The 26,065-nt window shown below is 43.5% G+C and overlaps 1 protein-coding gene and 2 long non-coding RNA genes across 7 annotated transcripts; 1 reads left to right on the top strand and 2 right to left on the bottom strand.

Moving 5' to 3' along the window:
• Positions 1–8,502: 8,502 nt before the first annotated feature.
• LOC104693351 (TAR DNA binding protein) lies at positions 8,503–13,763 on the bottom strand. Of its 2 annotated transcripts, XR_002273471.2 has the most exons (7): positions 13,653–13,763; positions 13,008–13,260; positions 12,138–12,301; positions 11,691–11,831; positions 10,829–10,999; positions 9,843–10,430; positions 8,503–9,352 (listed from the first exon to the last, which is right to left on the bottom strand). XR_002273471.2 is itself a non-coding variant. In XM_010405939.4 (6 exons), exons 2-6 carry the CDS (start codon positions 13,243–13,245, stop codon positions 9,900–9,902), a joined length of 1,245 nt encoding a protein of 414 aa, XP_010404241.2. In that variant the 5' UTR covers positions 13,246–13,260; positions 13,653–13,763; the 3' UTR covers positions 8,503–9,899. The 2 variants fall into 2 exon arrangements, 1 of the variants encoding a protein (XP_010404241.2); XM_010405939.4 differs by having other exon boundaries at positions 8,503–10,430.
• An 890-nt stretch (positions 13,764–14,653) lies between these two features.
• On the top strand, positions 14,654–25,599 carry LOC104693350. 4 transcript variants are annotated; one of them, XR_005603522.1, is made up of 5 exons: positions 15,167–15,803; positions 21,088–22,323; positions 22,930–23,035; positions 23,186–23,293; positions 24,163–25,599. It is a non-coding gene; the product is annotated as an uncharacterized LOC104693350 (long non-coding RNA). The 4 variants fall into 4 exon arrangements; XR_005603523.1 differs by lacking the exon at positions 15,167–15,803 and adding an exon at positions 14,654–15,166 and having other exon boundaries at positions 21,088–23,035; XR_005603521.1 differs by having other exon boundaries at positions 21,088–23,035; positions 24,570–25,599.
• On the bottom strand, positions 14,763–18,596 carry LOC109145536. The gene is made up of 2 exons (XR_002046947.2): positions 18,418–18,596; positions 14,763–15,173 (listed from the first exon to the last, which is right to left on the bottom strand). It is a non-coding gene; the product is annotated as an uncharacterized LOC109145536 (long non-coding RNA).
• Positions 25,600–26,065: the final 466 nt, after the last annotated feature.

Raw genomic sequence — 26,065 nt, 5'->3', positions numbered from 1 at the left:
CTGCACCCAGACTTGTAGATTGAAACTTTCTATTCAGAGCCCATTCACTCTTTGGCAAGGTCTAAATTTTTTTTTTTTTTTAATCCCAATTTTGACCATTTCTCCTTTGGGAACCTGGCCTCATGGCTGAAGTGTGTTCTGGTGAGCAAAGCCTCAGAGTTCTAGGAGTTCGGTAAAGTAATATGAATGTATGTCACAGGGCAGCTGAGGTGTCTTGTCTTCATACCGGGGAAGGCACAGTGCCCTCCCCACAAAGATGTCACACCAGGAATGCTGTTCTTCAGCTCAAGTGCTTGTGGTGTTGGTTGATTCTGTCTCAGTCCTTCACAGTGCCTCTCTCTGCTCCACAGTAATACCCATGTGATGTCCATTTAGGCTGTACTCCCTTTGGGCAGGGACCATCTTAAAACATTTTGGAGAAACGCTGCGCTCCATATTTGCCAGGGACTAGGGCTCCCCAGCTCTGTGGAGGGAACATGATGATTTTTGCAAAAGTTTGACAAGTCAGAGCCGAGCAGCTGTAGATGAACTGCTGACGATAAAACACTCATGTCTAATAACATTCATTTAAACATACTTCAGGCAAAGAAGATAACATGATCACCTTGGTAAATAGAAGTCAGTGTTGCTGCCTTCTGATTCCAAGGTTCTTGTAAGAAAGAATTTAACTTTACCAACCTGAGTATCCCTTCTTCACATGGTAGATCCCATGGCTGGGGAAAAATGGTTTTGTAGGTAATAGGAAAGGACTCTGATACAGGATTTGAAATTCTAACTTCCTAATGATTTCAGTATGGGGTTAGGAGTGTAAAGATAGTCCTCACTGTATTGTGGCTTGTATGCTTAGGGTAGGCTCCCTCTGAGTCTTTTTTCACTCGCAAGGATTTCATCTTTTCATCCTTATCTCTTCCTGTAATTGCCTCCAGGCTACTCCTGAAGGGGTTGTGGAGTTGGGACAGATACTGGCAGCATGAGGAAATTTCAGTTTTAAGAAAAGCAGATTTTTTTTGGTTTTTTTTTGTTTTTTTACACTTACATGGGAGTGAATAGTACCCTGTGGATCGGCATATCAAGCAGGTTTTGAGGTATTTCTTACCTCAAATCCTGGGCTTGCAGAAGGTGGAAGGAGGCATTAGAGTGGCACCTTAAAGCCTGGTGAGGCAGTGAACTCTGTATCACTGGAGTATTTTAGGCAGGACCTGCAGCAGCTCAGGAGAGTGTGCTGGAAAAGATGCTTTATTCTTACATAGCCTTCAAATGCTTCTGTGGTTTGAAGGACAGTCAGTGAAATTACAGAAATGTGCATTTAGCCAGGAAAAATGAGATAGAAACAATAAAGGGACACCCCCCCCCCCCCCCTTACAGATAGTACAAGTATATCATGAAAGGAAAAGATTTTATTCTCTTTGTAGCTCAGCTGATCTCTCCTAGTACAAAGCACTGTGCTGTTGGGCTGGACTTAGAGGCAGCCAGAACCTCCAGGTAAATTAGTCAGGCTTTCTCTGCTTCTTTGAACCCAGAGAGGCATTTCAAACAGGATTTATAAATTAGGAGAGCACTCAGTTTTAACAGAATAGGCGTTTCTATGTGTTTATTTGCTGTTTATGTAACTGTCGGTTGTGTTTGAAAACCTGAGAATGAATTCAGTGGGACACACAGAGGTGCTCAGTCACTGGGATGATGAATAGGTTCATGTCAAATAAAAGCAGCTGCTCATAACTTTCTGGGAAGATGGTCATAGAGACATTGTTCTGAATTACAGCTTGTGCTTTAAAGAAACACCTTCTGTTTCTGCCCAAAGGTGTTGTGACTTGCGTTGGGGTATTTTAGTTGAGCTGGGCCACACAAAAATATTATCCTTTTACTTGTTCCAGCTTTCCTTTTCCAGTAAATGCTTGAAACCCAAATATTTCCTGTAGCAGCAAGTAGGGCTGACACATAGGTATAGGGTGGAAACAAGCTTCTCTCTGTGAAGTAAAAGAAGCTTAGAATCTTGGCTTCTGAAGTCCACAGTTAGTTAAGGGACAGTAATGTCCATTTTCTCATTCACAACTTGGTTCCCTTCCATTAAAATGACAATCTTAAACTGTATGGTCTAAGTGATAATTTGTAATTAATGCCTGGATAATGGCATTTTTGTTGGTGGAGGTCAGCATGGTGTGTTTGAGGATTCAATTCAAAGCCAAACAATTTCCCTCTTACAATTAATTCGGTGTCAGAATAGCGCAAAAATCTGCAGTGGTATCAGCCGGTCCAGCATTCCTCATCAATTACAGGATTACTCATACAGCTTTTGCAGCACATCATAAAGCCTTTGTTCCCGGCTGATCAAAGCACCACTTCACAGTAATCAGATGCTGTCAACAAGCAGAGATCCTCCGGGCAGTTGTGGCTGCTCCTTCTTGCTGCTCTTCGGAAGGGAGCATTTGTGGCTGGAATTGTGTCGGCAAGAGGCACAGCTGGTTTTGCTCAAAGAACACTCTTACATTCTAAACGTTCTAGCAGAAAAGGCATTAAGAGGAAAGAGTTGCATTCAGAGGCTTCTGGAATTGAGGAGCTGATATCTATCTTACCACTCTACGCACTCCGGAACAGCAGACAAGCTGCAAATCTAACACCGCTGAATGTTTCTGATGAGCTTCCAGTTATCACATTTATTTCTGCTCTGCAGCCCCACAGCTGCATCAGTGGTGCTTTCCCAGTGTCCTTCCCTGTCCCTCGCCTGAAGCAGGAGTACTGGATAGTGCTGGTGCCCTAGACCCATCGTGAGAGAGGGAGAGAGGCAGGTACATATGTGGCTCCAGATCTTTCATGTAGGCATAGACTAGTGTAGAAAATAATCTGCTACCTTTACCCAGTGCATCAGTTAATACACCAATGAGCATAATTTTCTGCTGTTTGGTTGAGGGGTTTTTCCCAGCCCACTGTCAGAGTCAGATTTTTACTGAGAGGATTGGAGAAATCGCTGGCCCTGACTATCCTACAGCTTTTCTCAGTTCCTGCAGCTACAGTATCCAGGTAGGAAGAGCTTCCTGATCATGCTGGAATTCATGGAGACCTTTAATGTGAAGACACATCCAGGAATGTTGTGCCCCTGTGTTGTCCTTAAGGTAAGGTGAGGTTTGTTGCAGTTCATCACAGACTTTATGAGACAGGCCCAGCTCTTTTACTGCATCTTCTTCAGCCCATGTTTCACCATGTTAATGTACAATTGTGTCTCCCTGTATGTCTCCTGGTTCACTTCTCCGTTATGTTTTGTCCTTTTAGGTTTGTTTTCTTTTTTTTTCCTAACACCCTCGTCTTTGAAAACTGACTGAAACCAATCACTCGTGTGTGATGACTTGATAGACTGCATCACAACCTCTGCCCTAGTCCCACACCTTCGTGCTGGAAAGGCCTGAATATCAATGGAACAGTGATACTTTGAAACAGTGGCTTCACGAGTATATTTTTGGTAAGTGCATTTATTACATGTACTCCTACGTGGCTACTAGGAAGTTTACTTCTAAAGTACGGTTTTAAGAGAACTCCAGCATTTCAGCTGTTCTTACAGTTCAACTTGGATCCAGGCATACGATTTTATTTTATGGAACAATTTTCCTAACTTGTCAAGAGCTACAAGTTATATGTCAGGGCAACACATGGGCTGTCCTGTGAGTGCAGCCAGGCTGTGTGCAGGTCACTGCTCCCCTTTGGTGTGAGAACATTAACGGGAGTCGGTCACGGTTTTTGCTTTAATTCTCAGCAATTGTAGATTGTGTCCGCCTGAGTGAAATCGTGTAGGGAAAAGGGAACAGCCCTTAGGAAGTCAGTGACAAATTCTCTCCGAAGGGGCGGGCTGGGCGCGGGGAGCCGCGCAGATTGGCCGTGCTGCGGACCTGAAGCGCCACGCCGTGGTCAGAGTGCACCGGTGCAGGCGCGGCACTCCAGGGTGACGGCGGTGCTCCCTTGTCGCGCTCAGCATTATCCCGCTCGCCGTAGGTGAATCCCGTCAGCCCTGTTGGACTTCATTTCCCGGGCATTAAATACGCAGGCGCCCTTTCTCGTAACCAATTTCCGTTGTTCGCGCACTGTGATTAGGTGTGTTCGGTACACTGGATTTGTCAGCGATTGTCCTTTGATATGCTCCCCGAAGAATTGTTCCTGTCTGTGCATGCCTGTGTTTACGTCTGCCCTTGCTGACGCCCGGGACGCTGCTACTTAGAGATTTGCTTCTAATTCTATTGGAAGAAAGGAATGATTTTGCAAAAGATTTCACAGGATCAGTGTAGTGAGAATTTTTAGTGTTCTTTCACTACGGATCTCTCCAGGGAAGTTAAAACAGTAATACATGGACATTACTGCTGAATGCTGCGTTTCAGACTTATTTCGTGGTAACTGAACTGAGCTTCTCAGCAGGCGGTTTTGGCAGTCTGTGTATGCTTATGGAATTTTAAAATCACCGTTAGGTGACTGTGGTTTGGGGAGGCTCAGGCTTACCCCAGCAGTCACTTTATAGTCCGGCTGAATTGATGCGCGTACTCACTGCTTATGTAGAAACCCAGAATAACTGAACATCTGATGCGAGAGTTAATGTATTCCACACAGAAACCGAGAGACCTGTGTGTGTATGGAAATGCAATGACAAAATTCAGTGCCGGTGTGAATGAAGCCCTGTTCTGCTCCGGGAAGGCAAATAGTAATGGTAAAGTCTGAACGTGGAATGAAATGTGGTCCTTGGCTCCGGGCCTGTGCAGAGGGAATGCCCCAGCCTTACCTGAACACAACTGACCTTTGACTGTGGGCCATACGTGCATTTTTAAGGCCATGTAAGAATGGTGAAAGGTAGCCAGGTAGGCTTAATCCAGTTATGGCTGAGAGCTTTCTTATCACCCGTTCTTACCATTCCCCTGTCAATCAATGGATGGAGTAGATTAGCTCTTGGGAATAGCCCGACGGGGGGGAATTGACACAGTCACCTTCTTACAAGTCTGCAGTGACTCAAAGGACACCTAAAATACGGCATCGGATGATGCCTCTACAGTGTCGGTTCTCTGTTGTATTAAACAATGCCCAGCTGTTCTAGTCATGGTGCTCATTTGTGTTCTCTGGGATGCAGGTGAAGATTCATGTGGTGATGGATACTGGAAAAATTCCAGCCTGTGCCTCGTACCAGCCTACACCAACCTGCACGTGCAGGCCAGGGGACAGTTACCCAGCTTGGCTACTCTGCTGTTTATGCAATGAAGCAGGTGCAGCCCCGTGGTGTTCTTAGATTGTCCTGCCTGGTGAGGCAGAACTATTTCACTGCAGAATGATAATTTTAACAATCAATTGGTACCTATATGGTATGCTGATTTTCAGAACAGCAAGTGCTACAGGTGCTGTTTAACAGGGAGGAATGCTAACAAAACTGAAAATGTTCTGACAACCCCACAGTGTGACCGTAGTTTCCAGTATTGACCTTAGATTTGTTAAATCATTTACTATTGAATGTGCCTTGGTTATGCCTGAGGGTCCCTATTGCAGATTAATGCCTAGAACTCAGTTCAGTTCTCTATGAGGAGAGTAAAAAGCCGAACGTTCCTTGACTCCAGCCATTTGGAGAACTCAGTTTCATAATTAACTAAATTGTTGCTTTTAAACTGATTGGCATTGTTTCTGACAGGAAGATTGAACCACGCTACAGCAGTATTTGTGAGGGGAAAAGAATCCCCTCACTGCTGAGTAGACGGTTGTGGATTTTATTTGTTTTTTTAATGCCTGAACTGCTAAATTAATTACTCTGTAAAATTAGTCAAGATCCAAGACTGAGTTTTGGGAGAAACATTTTACAATGTAATAGCATAATTGTCCCTCTTATCTTTTAGATTAGAATATCCATATATTCCAATTACCTTAATTTACATTCAGAACAAATGCACTTCCTCCTCCATGCCCAAATTCCTCAGCAATGCCGTCTCTCTTGATTACAGAACTTTTCCAAGGGATGCAATACTAATGAAAATTGTATTCTAAATCAAATATTCATTTGCAAGCAATTTTACCATTCCAAAACAATCCAGGAATTACATATGGAATCATTAACTTAATTTAATCCATGTAAGCACAGTAATTCAGTATTCAGATCTCAAACTGTTAAAACAGCTTTTGCTGCCACTGACGTTTTGCACTTTGTGGAGTGAGTTCATGGAGGAAGGGACGCTGAGCCTGGAGAGCTTCCCTGGCAAGTGATGTTAACTACACAGCAGAGGATTAGGAGGTGGCTCAGTTGTGCGTGACAGCGGGATTTTAACAGCTGCTTACCATATAGCTGTTCAAAAAAACCCCTCATCTTTGAGGAGGAAATTGGGAATTTTGAGAAAACACTAGGAAGGTGGCCAGGGAGAAATAAATTTAACTCATGGTTATAAAAATCATCTTGTCCACTTTGATAATGGCCTTGGTTACACTGCAGCAGGAAGTCTCAACCAGTACTAATCTTACACCTACCAGGAAGACTGATAGCAGATGATGGGGTGGGGAAAAAATGTCCCAGCAGCTGTTAGAAGTCCTTCAGCTGTACAAAGCCGCCATCTGCCTACAGCTCGCTTTATTCATGTCTTCATGAAGTGTATTTTGCTTTCTTTTAAATAGTGCTGTGAATTCTTATTTGACTGCAGCTTCCATCTGAACACAGGTTCAGTGAGAGCCTGCAGAGCATCGTGGTCCCTGCACCCACCCCTCAGCCAAGTGGTATCAGCTGCTTGCTGCATGTGGGGTATTCACCTGCCCTGCTGTCCCTGTGCCTTTACAGCTACCTGCTGCACAGCCCATGGCTGAGAAGTTCCTGCTATCAGCTGTAAAAACAGCGTTCTTCTGAAGAACAAGCTTTCACATTCAGTTTTGGTCTAAGTACAGCTGACAACAGATTCTTGGAATTAATTAGCAGCAGTGTTAGAAAAAGCTTTTTTTTCTATGATACAGACCCCCTTACGATATACATGAACTTCCTCTTTCTTGTATCTCACACTCTGTCGTTAGCATTTTACTTTCTACAGTAATGTAATTGAAAATAAAGTATCTCTTTAAAAAAAATGAAGACTCAAAACACTTCAATGTATTTTCAGTGATAGTTTATTTATTTACTTATAAACATTAAAGTATGCAAAGCAGTTAAAAATGCTACTGAAACTCGCAATTCTAAAATTTTCAGGAGATTTTGTTTGAAGGTGAAGGAAGGCTAAAATTATTAGCAAAGACTACTCTGTCTGTGCTGCCAACCAGCCTCTTCAACCTAAACCTGAACAATTTAAACAGAATTAAAACCATGCTAATTACAAAAACTTACCATGAGGTTCCTTGCAGGGGGTCACTGTTAGTCTTTGGAGGTCCAAGAATACCATTTTAAAGTGTTACTCAGCAGAAGTAGCTGGTAATAGTGCAAATGCTAAAATGCAAAATTCACAGATGGGACAGTTTGGAGATTATTCTGATTTAGGTGCAGAAAAAAAAACGTAAGCAACTTTTTCAGTGGAACATGAACAAATGTGTGGGATTTCTTTCTCAGCCTGAGTGTTTAGAAACCCTCTTTAAACCGAGTACATTAAGGCCCAACCAATTTTTCAGTTCTGCAGGTGGAAAACTCACAGTCACGCAGTTTTGTCTGCTGTTTAGATGCTCTGCTATTCACAAGCCTCAGTGGGATAGAGAGTAATGAAGATTCACTTGAAAATTACATAGGTTAAAAACTGTGTAAATATCCGTATTTATACTATTCACAGCTACAGCACAGTATTATGGTGTACAGAAAAATACAGATCCAAGCTTGTGGGCTGGAAGCCAAGTGCACAACACAACTCCTCAAGCTCACACCACAAGTGGGAATAACCGTCCACTAGTTTCTGCTCTAACACCGTGCACTCTGTTAAGAAGCTGCCTCCTACGTGACACCTCTGCACCTGTCATTAACTTAGTTCAGACCGAAACTTTATCAGTCTGTGTATATTTACTAGTGCTTTATTCAGCTGCAAAGTCTTTCCTGTGACTAGTTTTAACAGGAATTAACAGCATTCTTCTGGGGCTGGAAGTGTGGCAGAAGCCTGTTTCCCATGAGCGGGCTGACCTAAAAACAATTTAAAAACATCCATCCCCAAAGGAGATGCTGTGGACAGAAATCCATCGTGACAGCAACCCTCTGTTTCCCCCAACCCACTTCTGATAAGGAACTACAATTGCTAAAAGAACAAGTAATGTTCCTTGGCACAGATGAAATCTGGAGGGAGCTGCTTACCAGTCTAGGTGCGGGCACCCCAAGGTGTGGGACCTGGATTTTAGATCTATGTCACTGCACAGTGCAAGGGTACAGTGACTTAGAGGTGAGTGTCGGGTATCGATACGTGCTGAGCGGTGGCTCCTTTAGAACCTGCTTATCTGAAACAAACCGAGTGACTGCAAAAAGCTTTACAGAAGTTCATCGCAAAAGGGTAAAATTAATTAACTGCTATGAATTCTTTGCATTCAGGGCTGCAAAACAAAGACACATATTACTTAAATCAGTTTTATTTAGAATTAAGAATTTCCTACAGTGACAAATCTTATAAAAAGCATCCAAACACGAAACTGCAGCAAACAGCATTCTTATGGATATCTTACAGACAGTGGAACTTCCACCCTGGAGAGGCACACTGAGCTCTAGTGATCTCTGCTAAAATAGCTACTGCAAAGCACACCACAAGCTCAATGTTCTCATCACAAACCCCATCATCTTCAAGTCACATTACCACACTTACAGATCATTAACAGAAAAAAAACACACACCATACAGCATTCACAGCAGTTGACATAAGGGAAAAGAAATACAAATATTCCATTTCACGTAACACATTCAACTAATTGATTAACTAGGTAGAGAACCCACTTAGTCTTCCACATGTGGCTGTCCTTTGAATGCAATAAACACTCGTACATTATTTGCTATCATTGCTCTCCGCACACTCTCTCACCAAAGCCACAGGATTGAGAGACATCTCGCCAAGTCAAATAAAATCCCATTAATGCACCACCAGGTCTCCGCATGCGCTCGCTCCTTTATCTCGCACATACCAGCCCTCTCATGCCTCGGCACCACCACCAATCCCACACATGGTTTCAAAAGTTCAAACAGCCTTCTGGTTCCATCTCACAGCCTTGCGTTCACAGCGTTGATACGACTCCATGAAATAAAGAGTAGCGGATAAAAATGGAACACCCACCGTCTAAGACGCAGCATGTGCGGTGTGATGAAGTATTCTTGGATGAGAAAGCATGTAGACAGAAGTATTCCTAAGGCAGAATATTTACAGCACTGCTTTCAATGAAGTGCTTCTTCCATACACATTTGAAATGAGATGAACTGTGGAGATTAAATGAAGCCTTCATATCGTACTTTAGTATGGAGGGGAGACAGTGTTTAAAAAAAAAAAAAACAAACACAAACAAAAACGACACTGCGTTGTCCAACGGGGCGCTTGGAGAGTCATATGGTGGGATCAAATTAAAAACAAGAGGGAGAGAATGCTGTTTCTGACCAATGGTTCCATTTCAAACATGCAAAGAATTCAGGTAGCCAGGAAACAAGGGATAAAGTATTACAGGAGAAACCTTTCCTATCAACTGTAGTGTTAGTTCACCTATCGGGCAAACAGCAGTCCACTTCCAAACATTCAGAATTCCAACCAGATATGTAACAAAACTTAGAAAATTCCTTTTACCTTTCTTTTTTCTTTTTTTTTTCTTTTTTTTTTTTAGAAAAGAAAAATGTCAAAAATACTGCTGAATATACTGCACACTGAACAAATTCATTTGGAAAACTTTAGTATATACGTAATTTACAGTATACTTACCATGAGTTAGAAAAATTTGATTTCCCACCATACAGTCAGTATCAGAGCCCACTGCGTCTACATTCCCCAGCCTGACGACTTGGAATCCATGCTTGAACCAAAGCCTCCGTTAAACCCGCTGCTGGAGCCTGCGTTCGAGGCCGAGCCCCAGCCTATCGCTGCCCCCGAGTTGGACCCTCCGTATGAGTTGTTGCCTGAACTAAAGCCCTGGTTCTGCTCCCGCTGCATGTTGCCCTGAGGCTGGTTGTTTCCTGAGGGCCCCGACTGGTTCTGCTGGCTGGCCAGCATGCCCATCATCCCCCAGCTGCTCTGCAGGGCTGCCTGCGCCGCTGCCATCATGGCAGGGTTGATGCTAAAGGCTCCGAAGTTCATACCCCCACCCATGTTGCTGCCCTGGTTGTTGCCCAGTCCTCCCCCCCCTCCTCTGCTGTTGCCAAACCCCCCCTGATTCCCAAAGCCTCCTGGGTTACCACCAAATCTTCCACCTCTCTCTAACTGTCTACTGCTATTGTGCTTAGGTTCAGCATTGGATATATGTACGCTGATTCCTTTAATGATCAAGTCCTCTCCACAAAGAGACTGGGCAACCTATAAGAAATAAGGGATTGATTAAATGTATGTTAGATGTCCTTTTTTTTAAAATGTTAGTAGTACAAGACAAAACACAATAACATCCTCTATGATTCTGAGCAGATATTTATCCTGCAAAGAAAGCATATGCATGTACTTAATTCAATTTGAATTTGTACTTAATTCAAAGTGATTTAGCTTTGCATTCATCACTACACTAACTGCAGTATAAAATCCTATCTGCACAGCTGCATCGAAAAGGGTAATCTCAGTCCGTTCAATAAATCACATCAAACTAATACCACTGTAATTCTCAAGACAGTGGACAAGTAAGTGTTTCATGTGTAGTTCCAGAAATGATACTTTATCATGCTACTAAAATGTAGTCTATGAAGTTAAAATATTTTAAGACTTACCTGATCATCTGCAAATGTAACAAAAGCAAAAGCTCGGAAGGGTTTGGGAATGAAGACATCTACCACTTCCCCATACTGGGCAAAGAACTGTCGGAGTTCATCTGCTGTCATGTCCTCGGTGCAGCGTCCAACAAACACCTTCCTGCTGCGCAAAGGCTCGTCAGGACTTTGCTGGAGAGAATTGAAGGAAAAAACTATCACAACTACAGTCCTTGAGAACTGAGTTACAGGATGGTAAATGACAGTCTTAATCGAGCCCGTTCTGAAGGCTGCTGATGAAGAAATCTTGAGATTTTAAGTTTAAGACTTAAAATAAATTAATTAAATAAATTCTATTCCAAGAACATGGCTGCACCTTGATAAAGGTGGGGGGGAAGAGCCACAAGAAAATGAGCATGGGAGCAACACACAGGGACAGTGATAAGGCCACTGCACAGGAACACTTTTCTGTAGTAATTGCATATACAGACAAGAATAGAATCTACAGGTTCAGTTTGGAACCCAAAGACTTGTTCTACTCTTCTCCAAACTAGTTATTCCATCTGCTTTATTCTCCATTTATTCATGCAATAGACAAGTTAGGCAGGGACTGCTGGACATCAAACACATTATTTTTAGATTTCTATCTGTACTTCAGTCCCTCACATAATGAGCTATTTTCCCAACATTTCAATTACTTCCAGCTCACCCACCTCCTCCCTGTTTTCCTTCCTTGCTCACAATTGTTCTGTTCATTCACAGTAAAGCCGCATCCGAGAGCAGACAGTTAAATCCGTGCAGCTGCTCTCTCCCAACGCAGCTGACGAAGAGGTGCACTCGGAGTGTCTGGTTCAAATAAAACCAGCAGTAAATCCCAAAGTACCTTAGAGTTGGGAAGTTTACAGTCACACCATCTTCCATCAATCATGTGCCGCTGAGACATTACTTTCACTTGGGTTTCATAATCCGTGAACCGAACAAACCCAAAACCTTTCGAGTGGCCTGTCTTAATATCCTTCTTAACCTACGTGGAAAAAAAACAAAAACCAGAAGTAACCACTAGTATGAAGCATATTGTTACTGAATGAATTTGGTAAAAATCTGTTTGAGAGTTTATCAGTCTTATAAACATTCTTATCACAGCAACCTCTAATTCCTTAACATCCTCCCTCAAAATTAACAGACTCACGGAAAAAAAAGACACCCTTAGGAAGAGACACAGCTTCTGATCTTGTCCGAGTTTATAGAGCTCCTTTGCTTCTACTTGCTTTCTCAGGAGCCTGGTATCTACCCAGTATCCCTCCTTACTTGAGCTGCAAATGGATTTTACCTGCACCATCAGAACTTCTCCAAAGGTACTGAAATACTCCTTTAAGTCTTGTTCAGTGGTTTTCCAGGGAAGACCCAAGACTATTAAATCTGAAGTCTTCTGTACTGCTCGTTTCACTTTCACAGCTGATGATGCATCCGTTTCATCCATTTTTCTCTTATTATCTGAATATAAAAAAGTACATTAGACATCCTCAACTCTGGAAATTGACCCACTGACTATGAAATGCATGGTGTTAAATTATAAACTATGATGAGAAAGAGTACAGACTGCAAGAGACACATCAGCTGCTGAGAGGTAATTGGAACAAATATCTAACTGCCCTGAACCAAAGTCAGTCCTCCTCCAAAATGCAATTTGACCCAGTTAGTTCTGCATTAGTTTACTTAAGTATTATCCAGCAACATTCGCAGTCCTAGAAGAGGTGGAGAAAACATGAATTTTTAACAAGACTACTTCACCAGCGATTTACTTCCTTCCCCTCTTTTTTCTGGGGGTGGAGCAGGGTGGTCAAGTTTCTCCTTTCCTGAGCACTTCTAAATGGTACCTCTGAGCAAACCATGCCTTGAGGAGAAGTGTCTGTGAGTACAGAGATTACAGTACACTACAGTCCTTGAAGGCCTATATGAGGTTATCCTTCAAGGATAATGCAAGACTTTGTCATTTAAGTATCCGTTTAGGTAGAGTATTAAAAAAAAATTAAAAACTCAGTGGGGTCAAACCTACTCGGCAGGACAGACACCTGAATAAATCATTGATCTCTGTGAATCATAGAGTTAAAGAATAACAGCGTTGCCATGTTAGACCGGCAGTAACTCGGACCTTAAAGAAAGCAGCCTTGTACAAAGAACCGAAGCCACGAGGACAAACCTTTGGGATAATTCACGACGTAGACGAGGTTTCCCCAGCCGGCCTCGGGGGCGTGCAGAATGCCCTCGACCAGCCGGACTCCCCGCATGCACTGCGACACCGGGTTCCTGTAGCGTAGCCCGCACGCCCCGGGGAACTGCGCCGTCACCGTGGACAGCAGCACCGTGCCGTCGTCCTCCGACGGGATTTCGATGGGCTCATCGTTCTCGTCTTCCGTCACCCGGATATACTCCGACATCTTCGCTGGAAGTTACTGAAGTACAAAAGGGATATAGCAGGCGTAAGCGATCACCCTATATCCCTTGACTTGGCCTTCATCTTCTTCGCCCTGAGGCACGAGTCTCGCTGTATTTATTACACAACATGGGACACCGAAACGCGCCATTCATTAACGCTAAAGCCTCCGGTCCTGCAGTACCGACACCACGGCCCGTCCTGAAGCTGCAGAGGTACCAACAACGACTGATCCCCGAACACGGCGGAAATTCCCAGAGGCGCCACAGGCTCCCCAGCGGAGCGGGGAGCACAGCCCCCCTCAGCCCCGCCGCCTACCGGGTCCACCCGAGCCTGCGACCTCCGGATGCGGCTCCACCCGCCCCAGCACCACGGGCAGCCGGACTCCACCCGGCCCCCCGCCCCACTCACCAGCCAGGAAAGGGAGCGGCGTCCCGAGAACCCCTCGGCGCCGCCTCCACCGCACTCCGCCCGCCGCCGCACAAAATGGGCGGCCGCGGCCCCTCAGAGGCCGGGCCGGGCCGCGGGCCGAACCATTCCAGGCGGCCGGGGGGGGGGGGGTGCACAGCTGGGGGACGAACTGCGGCGGGACGATCGGGACGCGGGAGAACGTGAAGCCCGGGCCGTGCCCCAGCGCGCACCACCCGCTTTCAGTCGGAGCTCGGGTGGCACTCTCGGAACCGGCGGCGGCGACGGCAGCGCTCCGAGCCGCGCTCCCCCAAGCGCGGGGCCGGTGGTGCGGCCCTGCCCGCGCCTGCGCGAGCGCGGGAGCTGCCGGGAAGCGGTGCCGTCCGGGACCTGTCGGTGAGGGCGGTCATGGCCGGGCTCCGAGCTCGCCGTAGGCATTGGCCCCCAGGCCGGCCCCGAACAGCTCGCTCGGAGCAGCCGCGAGCAAAGACAGCCTTGCCAAAGCGCGGCGACGCTTCTCTCCCGTCTCCACTACCGGAAAGAACGAGCGCAGCTGATTAAAAAAAAACCCACCAAAACCCAAACTTGGTCACCTGGCCTGTTCAGCATGGAGAAGAACGAGGGGAAACCTCGTCGTAGCCTACACCTTACTGGTGAGGAGCAGCGGAGGGGTAGCTCCGATCTCTGCGACCAGTGACAGGACCCGAGGGAACGGCTGGAATGATGTCACGGGATGTTTAGGCAAATATATCAGGAAAGGATTCTTCCCGCAGAGGATGGTCGGGCACTAAACAGGCTCCCAGGGCAGTGGTCACGGCTCCCAGGCTGCCAGAGCTGAAGGGGTGTTTAGACAAGGCTCTCAGGGACAGGGTGGGATTGTTGGGCTGTGCGGTGCAGGAGTTGGCCTGGATGATACTGTGGATCCCTTCCCACTCAGAATATTCTGTGATTCTGTGTTTTCTAGCAAAAAAAACCCCAAAACAAACAAACCCCAAACAAACAAAAAAAAAACCACCAACCAACCAAACAAACCACAAAAAACACAAAGGAACAACAACAACAAAAAAAACCACCCAAAACCCCTCCAATAACTTAAGGGTAGAAACAAACCAATCACAGTCCCCACGGACACTTCTAACAAGGCCTGAGTACTGGAGCAGCGTTTCCAGGGAAGATGAGAGGTCCCCATCCCTGGGGAGAACTTCCTTGTGAAATCAACTGAAGCGTACCCAGGGCTCTTCCAGTTGGGCAGGAGGAGACTCCACGTGCACTTGAAGATACTTTTTTCACAGAAGCTGTCAGAAGAGGATGGAAACATTAGAGATGCAATCATTTGTTATTGGCATCAGCCTGGCAGTGCTGGCATTGAGTGTTACCTGTAAGGTGGGAAAGGACACAAACCCTCTCAGCAACAGAGACGTGAGCAATACCAGCTGAGTCATGTTGGCATTTGAACAGCATCATTCTGCACTGGGTAGGAAGAACTGATCCAACATGCCTCTGCAGATCTCATGCAGGTATTTCCTGAGGACGTTGGGAAGAACTAGATTAACCAGGCTGACTAATGCAGTTTCATGGTAACTCGGTTCTGTGTCTCGTACTTGTCTAGTCTGACACTGTCCCCAACAACTGGTTCATTGCTCAAAATCAATGTCTTCATTAATTCCTCAAGATGTTTGGGGGTTTTTTGTGCTTCTCCTCCATTTACTGCCCTGCTCGCTGAGCTTGTATAAAACAATTTTGCAGGATTGCTAGAAGTTTAAAACAGCTAGTAATTCTAGCCCTGTCCTTTAATAACCAGTAAGTGTTTGCTATAACATGGCTTAATTCTTTCTAAACCCAATTTCCCCTATCTTTATTGAAAGACTTAATGGTTATATCTCATAATACAGTATTATAAACTTCTGAACTCCAAAGCCATGATGGCTAAGGGACACTCATGTTCTTATTGCTGCTTTTCTGCCTCTTAAAAAAAAGTTCAGAAGAGCTCATCTACACAAGTTTTCCTGAGCTGTAGTCACAGGAAGGACAAGGCTGTGAGCAAGAGAACCACACGGAGGAGGAAAACACTAGTGGCAGGAACATGGTATTTTCCACCTGGTCTTGTCTCTTTTATAAGGTGAACTGTCTGCCTTCAGTAGTATCACCCTCTAGGTAAACACTCAAATTTTTTTTTTTTTTTTTTTTTTTTTTTTACTTTGCAGTGATAATACTAAAAAGCTATACATTAATAATTGCTGTATGGTTTTAATCTGTCGTTTTCCATCTGGATAATTGCCATTCTACATCTCCAATTTTATTCTGATACTTTACTAATGGGCTTATCTGGTCTGTCAGTCACATTAGCCAGGAGTCACACCAGAGACATCTGTAACACAGTCAGTATTTATTACAAGATCTATATGAACAGGAAGCCACACAGAGCTGGCATTAGCAGAGCTGTGAAGTCCTGCCTGCCATCATCATAGTGAAAAAAATGTACTGCAGAGCTTTGTCTAACCAGCTCAGCAACTCAACCTGTGGACTGTAGCATATTATTATAAGGAAAACTATTTGACCACCTTTTTCTCCCCTCATCTGCTCCTTTGTGGCACTCATCCAATCTGTGTACTCAGTATCCCCCTAGCTTGACCTTCTTTGCACTGGTCAAAAAAAAAAAAAAAATTAAAAATAAAGGGTTATTAGTAAGGACAGATGATTCTACTGCTAGAAAAGGTTAATCCAGTACCTTGCATTAATGGCTTCTGCTGAGAGTATTTAAGACTCCCACTTTAGATTTCTTCAAGTGCAAAAATTAGCTCCCAGCACCACTGAAGCTCAGCCCATCTAGGCCAGTGTGACTTTAGACTCAGTCTTATCATTTAATTACCATTTTTCAATGGAGTTGTGAGAGGAGCTGCCTAGGCACAGGCTAACAAGAGATGCTAATGCTCCTGAAATGCCTACATTTTCTAGTGATCCACAACATACATCCCAAAGCCAGTTCTGGTGTTGCCAAGTCAGCATGGAGACAGCCAGTGTTGTTTGAACATGCTGTGAGGATGGAGCGGTAATTGCAGCGTGTCAACATTACCTGCTGCACTATTTCCACTCAGAGTTTAGCAATAGTGCTGTTGAAGAGGTCGTTGTGGTGCTGAGCCAGAGCGACCTCCATCTCACACAGCATCTGGTGGTAATTTCACTAATGAGCAGAGTAAGCACCAGCCCTGAACTAGATTTCATGCAGGTAAAAGCTTGACGAGAGTAGGGAGCTTTGTGCTGGCTGTAAAACAGGGAGGGAGAGAGGGGCAATTAGCCGTAACAGAGACTTCTAACAGAGACTTCTGCTCCAAAAGCTTCTTCCTCAGTTTTGGCAACAAACAAGCTTAGAATTAAGCAAATGTTACTATCCATTTTCTGTGTGAATTGGGATTGTTGCAGCACTTTCCTTCTGTTATTTTGCATTTTTATTAGGTTTAAGTTAAGCAATTAACAGTAGCATTGCTCTTGAAGTAACTACACCAGTGGGCATACCACTAGTTAATTCACCAATTCCCTCACACTGGCAATTCCAAGGGCCCATGGGTGCAGACAAATACAATATGTGATGCTAGCCATCATGTATATTGACTTAAGTGTGCCCACAGGCACAAAACAAAATGCAATACAATAACTATTTGCTGCTCTAGGTTAAGTGTGCTCATGGGTACAAGCAAACTCAATGTAATGATCAGCTGCTCACCCTCCCAAAAGCACTTGGGATGAAAAACAACATCAATGGGCACCTAAATATAAGCTCCTGATACAAAAACATCATGCAACTGTGGGTACTGAAAAACATGAAGTGCCTGGGCCTGTTCCTAATCACAGAGCATTAAATGGTGGGAGAATTTCATGAATAGTGGCGTATCAGTGTAATCAGATTGTAGACAGCCTGATTTTGTCATTAGTTAATAAATCCGACTTCTCTTCCGCACTCAGTGGGAGGCTTTTATTTTCCCCCACAACATCAAGTTTCTCAGAACAAGGCAGGAATGTAAGGAGGATGAACAGTTTCTCTCTAAATACCTGCCATAATTAGAGCTTTCCATTCACAAGCAAGTTATCAACATAAAAATTTACTCATACCCAGCAGCCTAAAACAACTACTAAAGAAAAGTTTCCCTGGAACAAATTAAGTAGCTTGCACCCGTGTAAAGTACCTGGAAAGATCACCTAGTCCATGGTTCTCACACTCCTCCTAATTCCCTCAGTTAAAACACTTAAGACTTCATTATAGTGCCTGAAATATTTTAGGTATTTTTCCCATGATCCTATGAAATGATGATTCCAATTATCTCATTTCTAATCCACCTGAGATAGTTTAGTCCTGTTTCTTAAGGAGGAAGAGTTTCCCCATTCCTTTTGATTCATATCCTAATTTACTTAACTCTTCCAAACTGATTAGAACAGGCGATGCATTTTTTAATCTCTCAGCAAACACAATCAGATTTTTGTCGATTTGGCTTGTCTAAAGTTCCAGAAGGGCTCAGTGGCCATCAGTCTGGGTCCTTTCAGCCCTAGCAGCTATTGGGTGAGGCTGGTTGGAGTCCATGTCACTGGAACTCCGGGGCTCAGCCATCCAGGTGCAGTGGTGTCCTGGCTGCTACTCAGCAAACCCAGCTTCAGCAAACAAAAGGACTGGCCTGGCTGAGAGCTCCGGTAGCAACTAAGAATCTTCTGTAGTAACTGGAAACCCAAATGGTGACAAAAGGCCCCTCTGAGCTCCAAAGCCACTGCTGGCTCCTACCTTTGCGAGCTGCGAAGAGTTCAAAACGGCAGTGGGGATTATCTGCCATCTCCACCCTCTTGTTTGAGTGGTACCTGTGGGAACTGTCAAACGTTTGCATCTTGCACACAGAGAATGCAAAATTCACTTTGCTCTGTTTTGTTTGGCAGAGCAAGATCAAACCCTCTGCAAGTCATCTCCCTTGCCTTTCTAGAGCATCCAATAGCAGAGCGTGGGAAGAATTTCTCCCTGGGATTCACAGAGGTATCTAGTCAGTTCCCAGAGCTCAGTTCCCGGTGCTGATGTGCCAGGCATCTTCCAAAGGAATTTGATGCCTTGTACAGTGTACTGGAGCTGGGATTCAGAGAGTCTTTTTGGCTAGATTCTATAGTAACTCCTAGCATGGAAGAGCATGAACTTCTATCAGCGTAGGTTGGCATAAACCGAAGGATAAAACCCACTGACTGGGAACTGGTCCACAAAAATTGCATGTGGTGGTGTGTGACAGGTTCTAAATATTGAGTGCAAACACTGGAATTTACACAGGGGGTTGGAAATAGACTCCTTCAAAAGCCACAGGTGGCTGGGGTAAGGTGTAACAGCTATTCCTGTAACACCTGGAATAGTGTGAAGGACAGCTTTGGCAGGATCTATTCGCAGGCTGTTTTGTCTAGTTTTCCTTCTATGTTTTTTCTGCTTTTCGCTCAAGGACAGGGCAGACAGTCTGAGTATTTTTTTTTTGCTGGTTTTGAATGATGCACATTGAAGCAAGAGCTGAAGGGTAAGACAAAGACTGTTTTTAAAATAGTTACGCTTTAGTGCCTGGTGATATTTTTTCGAAATACATTTACTGAAGATTTATGTAAAATCTATCTTTTGTCTACTTAAAATATCTCAAATGGATGTACAGGTCAAAATTTAATGCATATGGGTTTTCATTATTTTAAATCATTTGCAATATAAATTATTTACTATGACATCAGACCTTTGTTCTTTGGCTGTCCACCATAAATTGAGGACCACCGAAATGTCCAGCCTAAGCTGTATTTCTGCATTCCCTGCCCCAGTATCTATAATCTCAGTTCTGTGATTCTTCATGTAAATGACTTTCAACAAGGAAAGGAAGGGAACACATTATTTGCCTCAATACAGGTAATTCTGAAAGAGGAGCAAGACCTTTACATGAGAAATAGTTGACATCCACAGAAAGGGGAGAACTAATGCTTGTAGAAGTGAAAGTCATTCTTGATGAGAGTGGTGAGAGCTACAGATCAACCAAATGTGACCAAATGGACTTTTTGTGTAGTTGAAACTGCCAGAGGTGATTGACTTCTATCTTTCTCTCTCTGAATTTTTTAATGTCTTCTTTTTGCCCTTAAATTTATAATGCAATTAATTAATCCAGTTCTGGCCAGTAATGTTGTAGGTAACCATTTGGAAAACTGAGATATTGGGATAAGCCAGGCTCCCCAGGGTCATTCTGCAAGCCCATAGTGAAAAACCGTAGTGTCACCTGACACCCAGAATTGTGCTGTCATGACAAACTTGCTCCTAACAACCATAAAAATCTTGAAACACTCACACTTTTTGAAAGACCTTGTGGAAACTGCATTTGTTATCATGTTCGCAAGTTGTCCTATGACAGGTTACGTATACAGACCTTTGGATCCATCACAGCCTATATTTGAAGCCTTTCCAGCTCAGAAGTTACTGAAAATTGTTGCCACCCAACAGCTCTTCTGTGGCTACACTACAATAATTAAACCCTGAATTCAACCCAGTTTCTTCTACATAGATGTCATCTCAAAACCTATGACATCAAGACTCTGCCACGCCTCTCATTTCTACTCATGAAACTGAAAAACACTTAAATCTGAAACAAACGTATTTTTGCAAGCTTCCCACACCACAAAACCTCAGCCTTGACACAGCCCTCTTCCTGCTCTGTCAAAGGATGGATTTTTGTTTTCACAGTTTCATGCATTATTGCTCATGCATGTAGTTTTAAGTATACCTCCGAAATTTGACCTGCCTGAAGAATTGTACCAATTCTGAGCAATATCGTAAATTACAGCAACATCCTAAGGGGAATCCTACTGCTGACATCCAGGCTATCTGTGCAGTCCTCTAGGTATAAGTGTGTCTGACAAGGCCCATTTCTCTCTCTTTGCTGTCTTTCCTAGAGTGTTCGTCGTAAACCAAAAACTAGCACTGACAGCAATCTTAACCCTGAAGTCAGAGCAGGGTCAGATGTTGTGGTGGGCCTGCATACGCTTTCCTGCATTCGAGCTTCCAGTGGCTTTACCACGATGAGATCCAGTGAGAAAATCTCAGTGTAGTCCTGATTTATGTGCAGGAGTGCAGAGGAGAGCAAAAGCTTTTAGTGTCTTGGGAAGCAGTTAGGGATTAAGGCCAAGGAAAGGACAGTCGTGTCAATTACATCCTAAAAAAAGAAAACTCAAGTGAAAGTCCTGGCTCCTGGACTGTTTCTGGGCTGGCGGATGTTCAGAGTTTCCTTGGCAGATCCTCCCGAAAGCTAATGGACCCATTTAGATCCCCTCCCATACACCATGGCATCAGTTTGACCATTCTGAAGGAGGCCTGGTGGGAGTCTGATAATTCAGCATTTTTTCTGAAATTAAATTAGGGAATGCATTTAATATTTTAAGATCTCTGATGCTCTCTTGTCAGGAATCTCCACTGAACCCAGCGCTTCATTTCAGATGTGGCTGAGGGAAGAAAACCTCATGCAAAGTGCAAGGCTGACACCTGGAGGGACTGCGAGAGGCAGATGGGGAGCCTGGAGCAGCCACACATCCTGCAAAACAGCTGGGTGGGGGAAGCTCAGAGTGGGTGGCAAGATCCCAGGATTTGAAAGTATGCTTTTCTAGTGAAGGGATGCTCTCAATATGCTTCTCTCTCCCCTTTTCCAACAATAAAGAAAAATACAGATTTCTATTTCAGATTTTCCATGCCTGTTTTTAGGAGTAGAGAAGAAACACAGGAGCTATGACTGTGTCACTTAATTATTCACTTCTTCCATGCTCAGGAATGTTTGGATCAAAACTTATCTTGGTCAATAAGTTGCTACAAATAATGCAAGGTTGTTTTATCAGTTGGTTGGTCTAACATATTTGAACTGCTGCGTATCAGACTTCCTACTGCTTTGCCATTTGTGTAACTGCTGAAACACAGACTTGCAGAGCGATTCCTGCTGTCAAAGCTGCAGCTGGAAGATTTGGCATTAGGTAGAGTTTATTCTTTTCACGTCTGGTTCTGCCAGCACCCACGGTAAGGCTTTTCCTGAAGCTGATCCTAATCAAGGAAAGCAAGGCAGCTTCTAGGACAAAGTCTTCATGCTTTTTGAAGTTTCTTTCCAGCCTGGCAATCACTCTTTCATAACACTCTTTCATAACACTTGTTCAAATCTTTCAGTTGTTCATAATCTCTCTTCCCTGACAGGAATTTTCTCAGTATTTTAGTGAATGCTTGTTTTGCTTGAACTAATTTTAGAATATGTTAGTAGCCAAGTTATTTATCGTTCTGGCATTACCATACACTTAGTAGCTCACAGACCCAAAGATTAGATGTCCATTACATATCCTTAATTCTCTTTGTCATTGCCAGTGTGGTTCCAATCATAATATTTGCTTATCAGTGAGTAGTTGCTTATGGAAATGGGAAAAATAAACCAACAAAAAACAACAATCAACAGTTATTTTCAGAACTCTTTTATGCATTTCTATTATCCCACCTGCACTATAGCTCCCTGAGTCTCCACGTGTCTTCTCTGGTGCACCTCGATACTGACTGACTGCATTTCTTTCCCTTCTAGCCTTCTGACTCCCAAAATATCACTGATGCTCAGTTCATCCCGATGAGCATACTAAACCACCACAAACATTCTCCACCCAGACCGCCTAAAGGGTGAGCCATGAAAACGCTTGCTCCATTCTGGCAAGCAGAAGAGAGGCACATTAAAAGCTTCAGGAGCAGCACAAGACATGGGGTGTTCTTGGGATACTGCTTTTCAGCAGAGACTTGGAGGTCTAATGCCATCTCTGTGGCTACTGTTTCTTCAGTGCTTCTCATTAACTGTGCCACGACTAATGAGGCAGTAACATCTTTTTCCCCTCTCCACTTGGACAATATTGCCAACGCTGGATTGTCAGTTATGCTGAATTACACTGGATGACTTGTGGGTACTCAGTGATGTAGACAAATAACAGTTCGAGATCGAGGGTGAACCCTGGCCACTAAACTTGTTTCACTTGTGACTCATTCCAGACTTAAAACCTGGCTCTTGCTGACATTTTATTAACCCAATTTGTCATCCTCCTAACCCCCATTATCCCACCCAGGCAGATTATTTACTTTGAAAAGATGTGTAGATAGCTTCCACGCAAATCCTAAGCAGAGCCAGGTGCCACAGCTAGATTCTAGAGGGAGTTACAGTCATGAGACTGTACATGTGCTGGTAAAATAACTTCTATCCTAGATTCTTCCAAACTCAGTGACATTCTGTCTGTTTAGATATTGTCTGGACTCTCATTCCTGCAAAGCAGCTTGGCTCCAGTATGGGGAAGGATCCACATTCGTACCTTCAGACCTGTGTGTGTTCCCAAAGGGATCAGCAAAGGTAAATTTAAACATAGATTTAAAGTTAAGGACATTCTCTTGCTTTGGAGTTGGAATCTCTGTCTACCCCTTCCCAAGAGACTCCCTTTGAATCTTTGCATTTTTCCAAAAATAAAGCATTCACATTAAGAATTAGCTTGCTGCCTTCCAGAGAATTCATCATTTCCAGTTTGCAAGCTTGAAGAGAGAAATCCAGGAAGCGCCAATAAATCTACTCTGACAGTGGAGTAAAGAGCTGCAAAAGGAGTAACCTGTCAAGGTAATGTGACTTAATTTCTCAGAGAAAGATCCTTTTTTATAAATGAAATAAAAATGCCAGCAACGTGAAATAGCAGGAAGTGTCACACTTGATTGTCTCTCAGGAGGACAGAAATTAAATAAAAAGAAGGCAAGGTAAATGACAGGGTTTTGCATTTAGCGAGGGAAGTAATAACATAAACTGAGAATAATAACATCCACTGAAAATCTATGCACAGCAACCCGACTATGTCAAAGGGGTGTGTTCCCACAGAAACATTCATTTAATGTACACGTGTTTCCTTGGACAAAAGGCGGGTTCTGTGCTGGGAGTGCAGGATTCGTGGAGATACTGTGATCGGACATACGGGGGCAGCCTTACCTGCCGGTTATCACAGCCTTGCGACACCGTGGCAGGGCCACTGCAGCCAGTGCGCTTTGGCCTCCTAGGTTCCCGTGGCAAGCTCTGGAGTTTCGCCCCTTTCTAAACAGGGGACCCATGCAGGCTTTCCAGATTTCCTTATTCAAAGAGTGAGCAGTGTCCCTTTAAATGAACACAGAGATCTCAGTCCAAATGGGGAGTGAAGCCCAGGCTACCCTCAGTTATGAAACCTCCCTTTCAGAGCTCACGGGCTCAGGGGCTGCTGTTACACTCCGAGGTTAATAATCAGTTTTAATATTCACTTAGGGGGCTGTAAAAAAAGAATGAAAATTTCCTAATTTGAAAATGGACTTGATTGGCAGCTTTATTATCTCTATAAGGTGTGTGGCATTCCACACAATCAAGTCATTTTTTAAAATAATCTCACTGCTTAAGTCGTACATGCTGCTAATTGCATTTTAATAAGTCTCTTTAAAATCTTTCCATATTTTTTAATATCCTAATATTAGATAAGTGATTGCTGGGGACACTGGAGGGCACTGAGGTTTATAGAAAGAAGAACACCGTAATGAAGCTTTATTGGGATGGCATCACCAAACAATTGCTGTGATAGCAACACTCCCAAGCTTGGAAAAATGCCAGCCTTCCCCCCCCCCCAGAACTGACTCAGGCACAAGCCTCCCTGGCTCAGGACTGACACAGAAAATGGATGCTTTCTGGATCGTAAAATGGCCTCTTTCCGTCTTGGAAATGACTGAGGAACTGTCCACTTTGGGTTTGGAAAGGACTTGGGAACTGTTTTTTCTCCATTGAACAATCACTTTGAAACACATCTTTGTTTTTCTTGGTTCTGGCTTGAAAATAAAAGTTCATTTGGTTGTTTTTTTTTTTTTTTAATTGTGTCATGGTTACACAGAAGGAAGATTTCTTTACCAGCTCTAAACAGCAGCAGACAATGGGAAAGGCTTCCATGGAATTAGAAACTAAGGCTGGAAGTAGAAGCGATGAGTCCATCTCAAAGATGAAACCCACTTGGTAGAGTATTTGGGAAAAATGTAGTATGGTGTGGGGTTATTGGGTGTCTATATCTCCTTTATGGGACAGGGAGCATTATCCAATGAACACCAATCCAGACATAATCACTCTAAAATTAAAAAACAGACAAATAAAATAAGCAAGCAAAGAAGTCAAACAACAGGGGGGCTGAACGGACAAAGTCCAGATTCAAGCACCCTGAACAACAGAAAATTTCCAGCTCAGATCCATCTAGGATCCCATGTGTGCATCCACAGGGTGAGCTATTGCAGCAGTTACAACCCAGTGGTGCAGGCAGGTGCTCCTGACATTCCATGTGCAGAGCCCAACATTTTTGCTTGGAAGTCTGTCTTTATATCTAAAGTGCTGTCTTCTCTCTGTATATAAAGTTGTGTTTCTCCAAATTATGACTATTGGGAAACTAACACCACTTTCAGTGTAATTTAACATCATTGTCCATGGGGGAGAAATATAATCCCAAATTAATGTGTAACTGGCTTCTGGGGAACTTCACTGGGATAAAGGGACTTTTTTTGCCAAAACAGAATGGCAGTGCCAAATTTTACATTGTATTGCATTGCATTTTGTCCTCTGCAATTTGTGTACTGGGACCTGAGATCAAAAAGTTATTTTGAGAACAATAATGACTTTAATGTATTGCCTGCTTTTATATGATTTCTTCCTCCTGACTCTTGTCTTCTGATATCATACTATAATAAATCACAATGTCAGTTTCAGTTTAAAACATAATCAAGCTTCTAGCAGTTCACTATTAGTAAAGGAAACTAGAAAAAAATGTGATATCTTCTTGGAGATTCAAAACCTGGGAAATAAATACAGAGAATCTATAACTGATTTTTTTTCCCTTTCAAGTCTCATAATATTTAAGTAAAGTTGTTTTTGGAACCCAACCATGACTTTTAATACTTGAAATGGACAATACTGATATAAACATCTTGCATTAGTTTGTTTGAAAGTGAGCCATTTTCTGACTAACTGAAGCTCTGTCTATCCAAGTGTTTCTTCTGTACATCATCAGAGAATCCTTGGACTCAGTCCATCATATCTTTAGGTTTGATCTTATTCCCACTGAAACCCAAAGGAGTTCTGTCCCTGATTCCCAGTTAAAAATGGATCAAGCTGAATTTTACCATATAGTACAAATAAGAATGGTTTGTTAATACTAAATTTCTTATTACTAGTTGTGCATCTTTCTGGTTTTAAGGTGCATGAGATGCCACTGTAAAGAAATCAGTGTATCTGACATAAGCCATGAAATAGAAGAGTTGTCATGTCTTCCTCTCTTCTTCTCCTTTTTTTTTTTTTTCCCTTCTGAGAATAAGAGCAGAAGGTCTTGTTTTGCACCGACAGGCTGGG

This window comes from Corvus cornix, chromosome 21, assembly GCF_000738735.6.
Source record: "Corvus cornix cornix isolate S_Up_H32 chromosome 21, ASM73873v5, whole genome shotgun sequence".
In the NCBI taxonomy this organism is placed as follows: domain Eukaryota; kingdom Metazoa; phylum Chordata; class Aves; order Passeriformes; family Corvidae; genus Corvus; species Corvus cornix.
The sequence above is the reverse complement of the archived record's forward strand: the minus strand, read 5'-3'. Positions and strand labels throughout refer to the sequence as shown.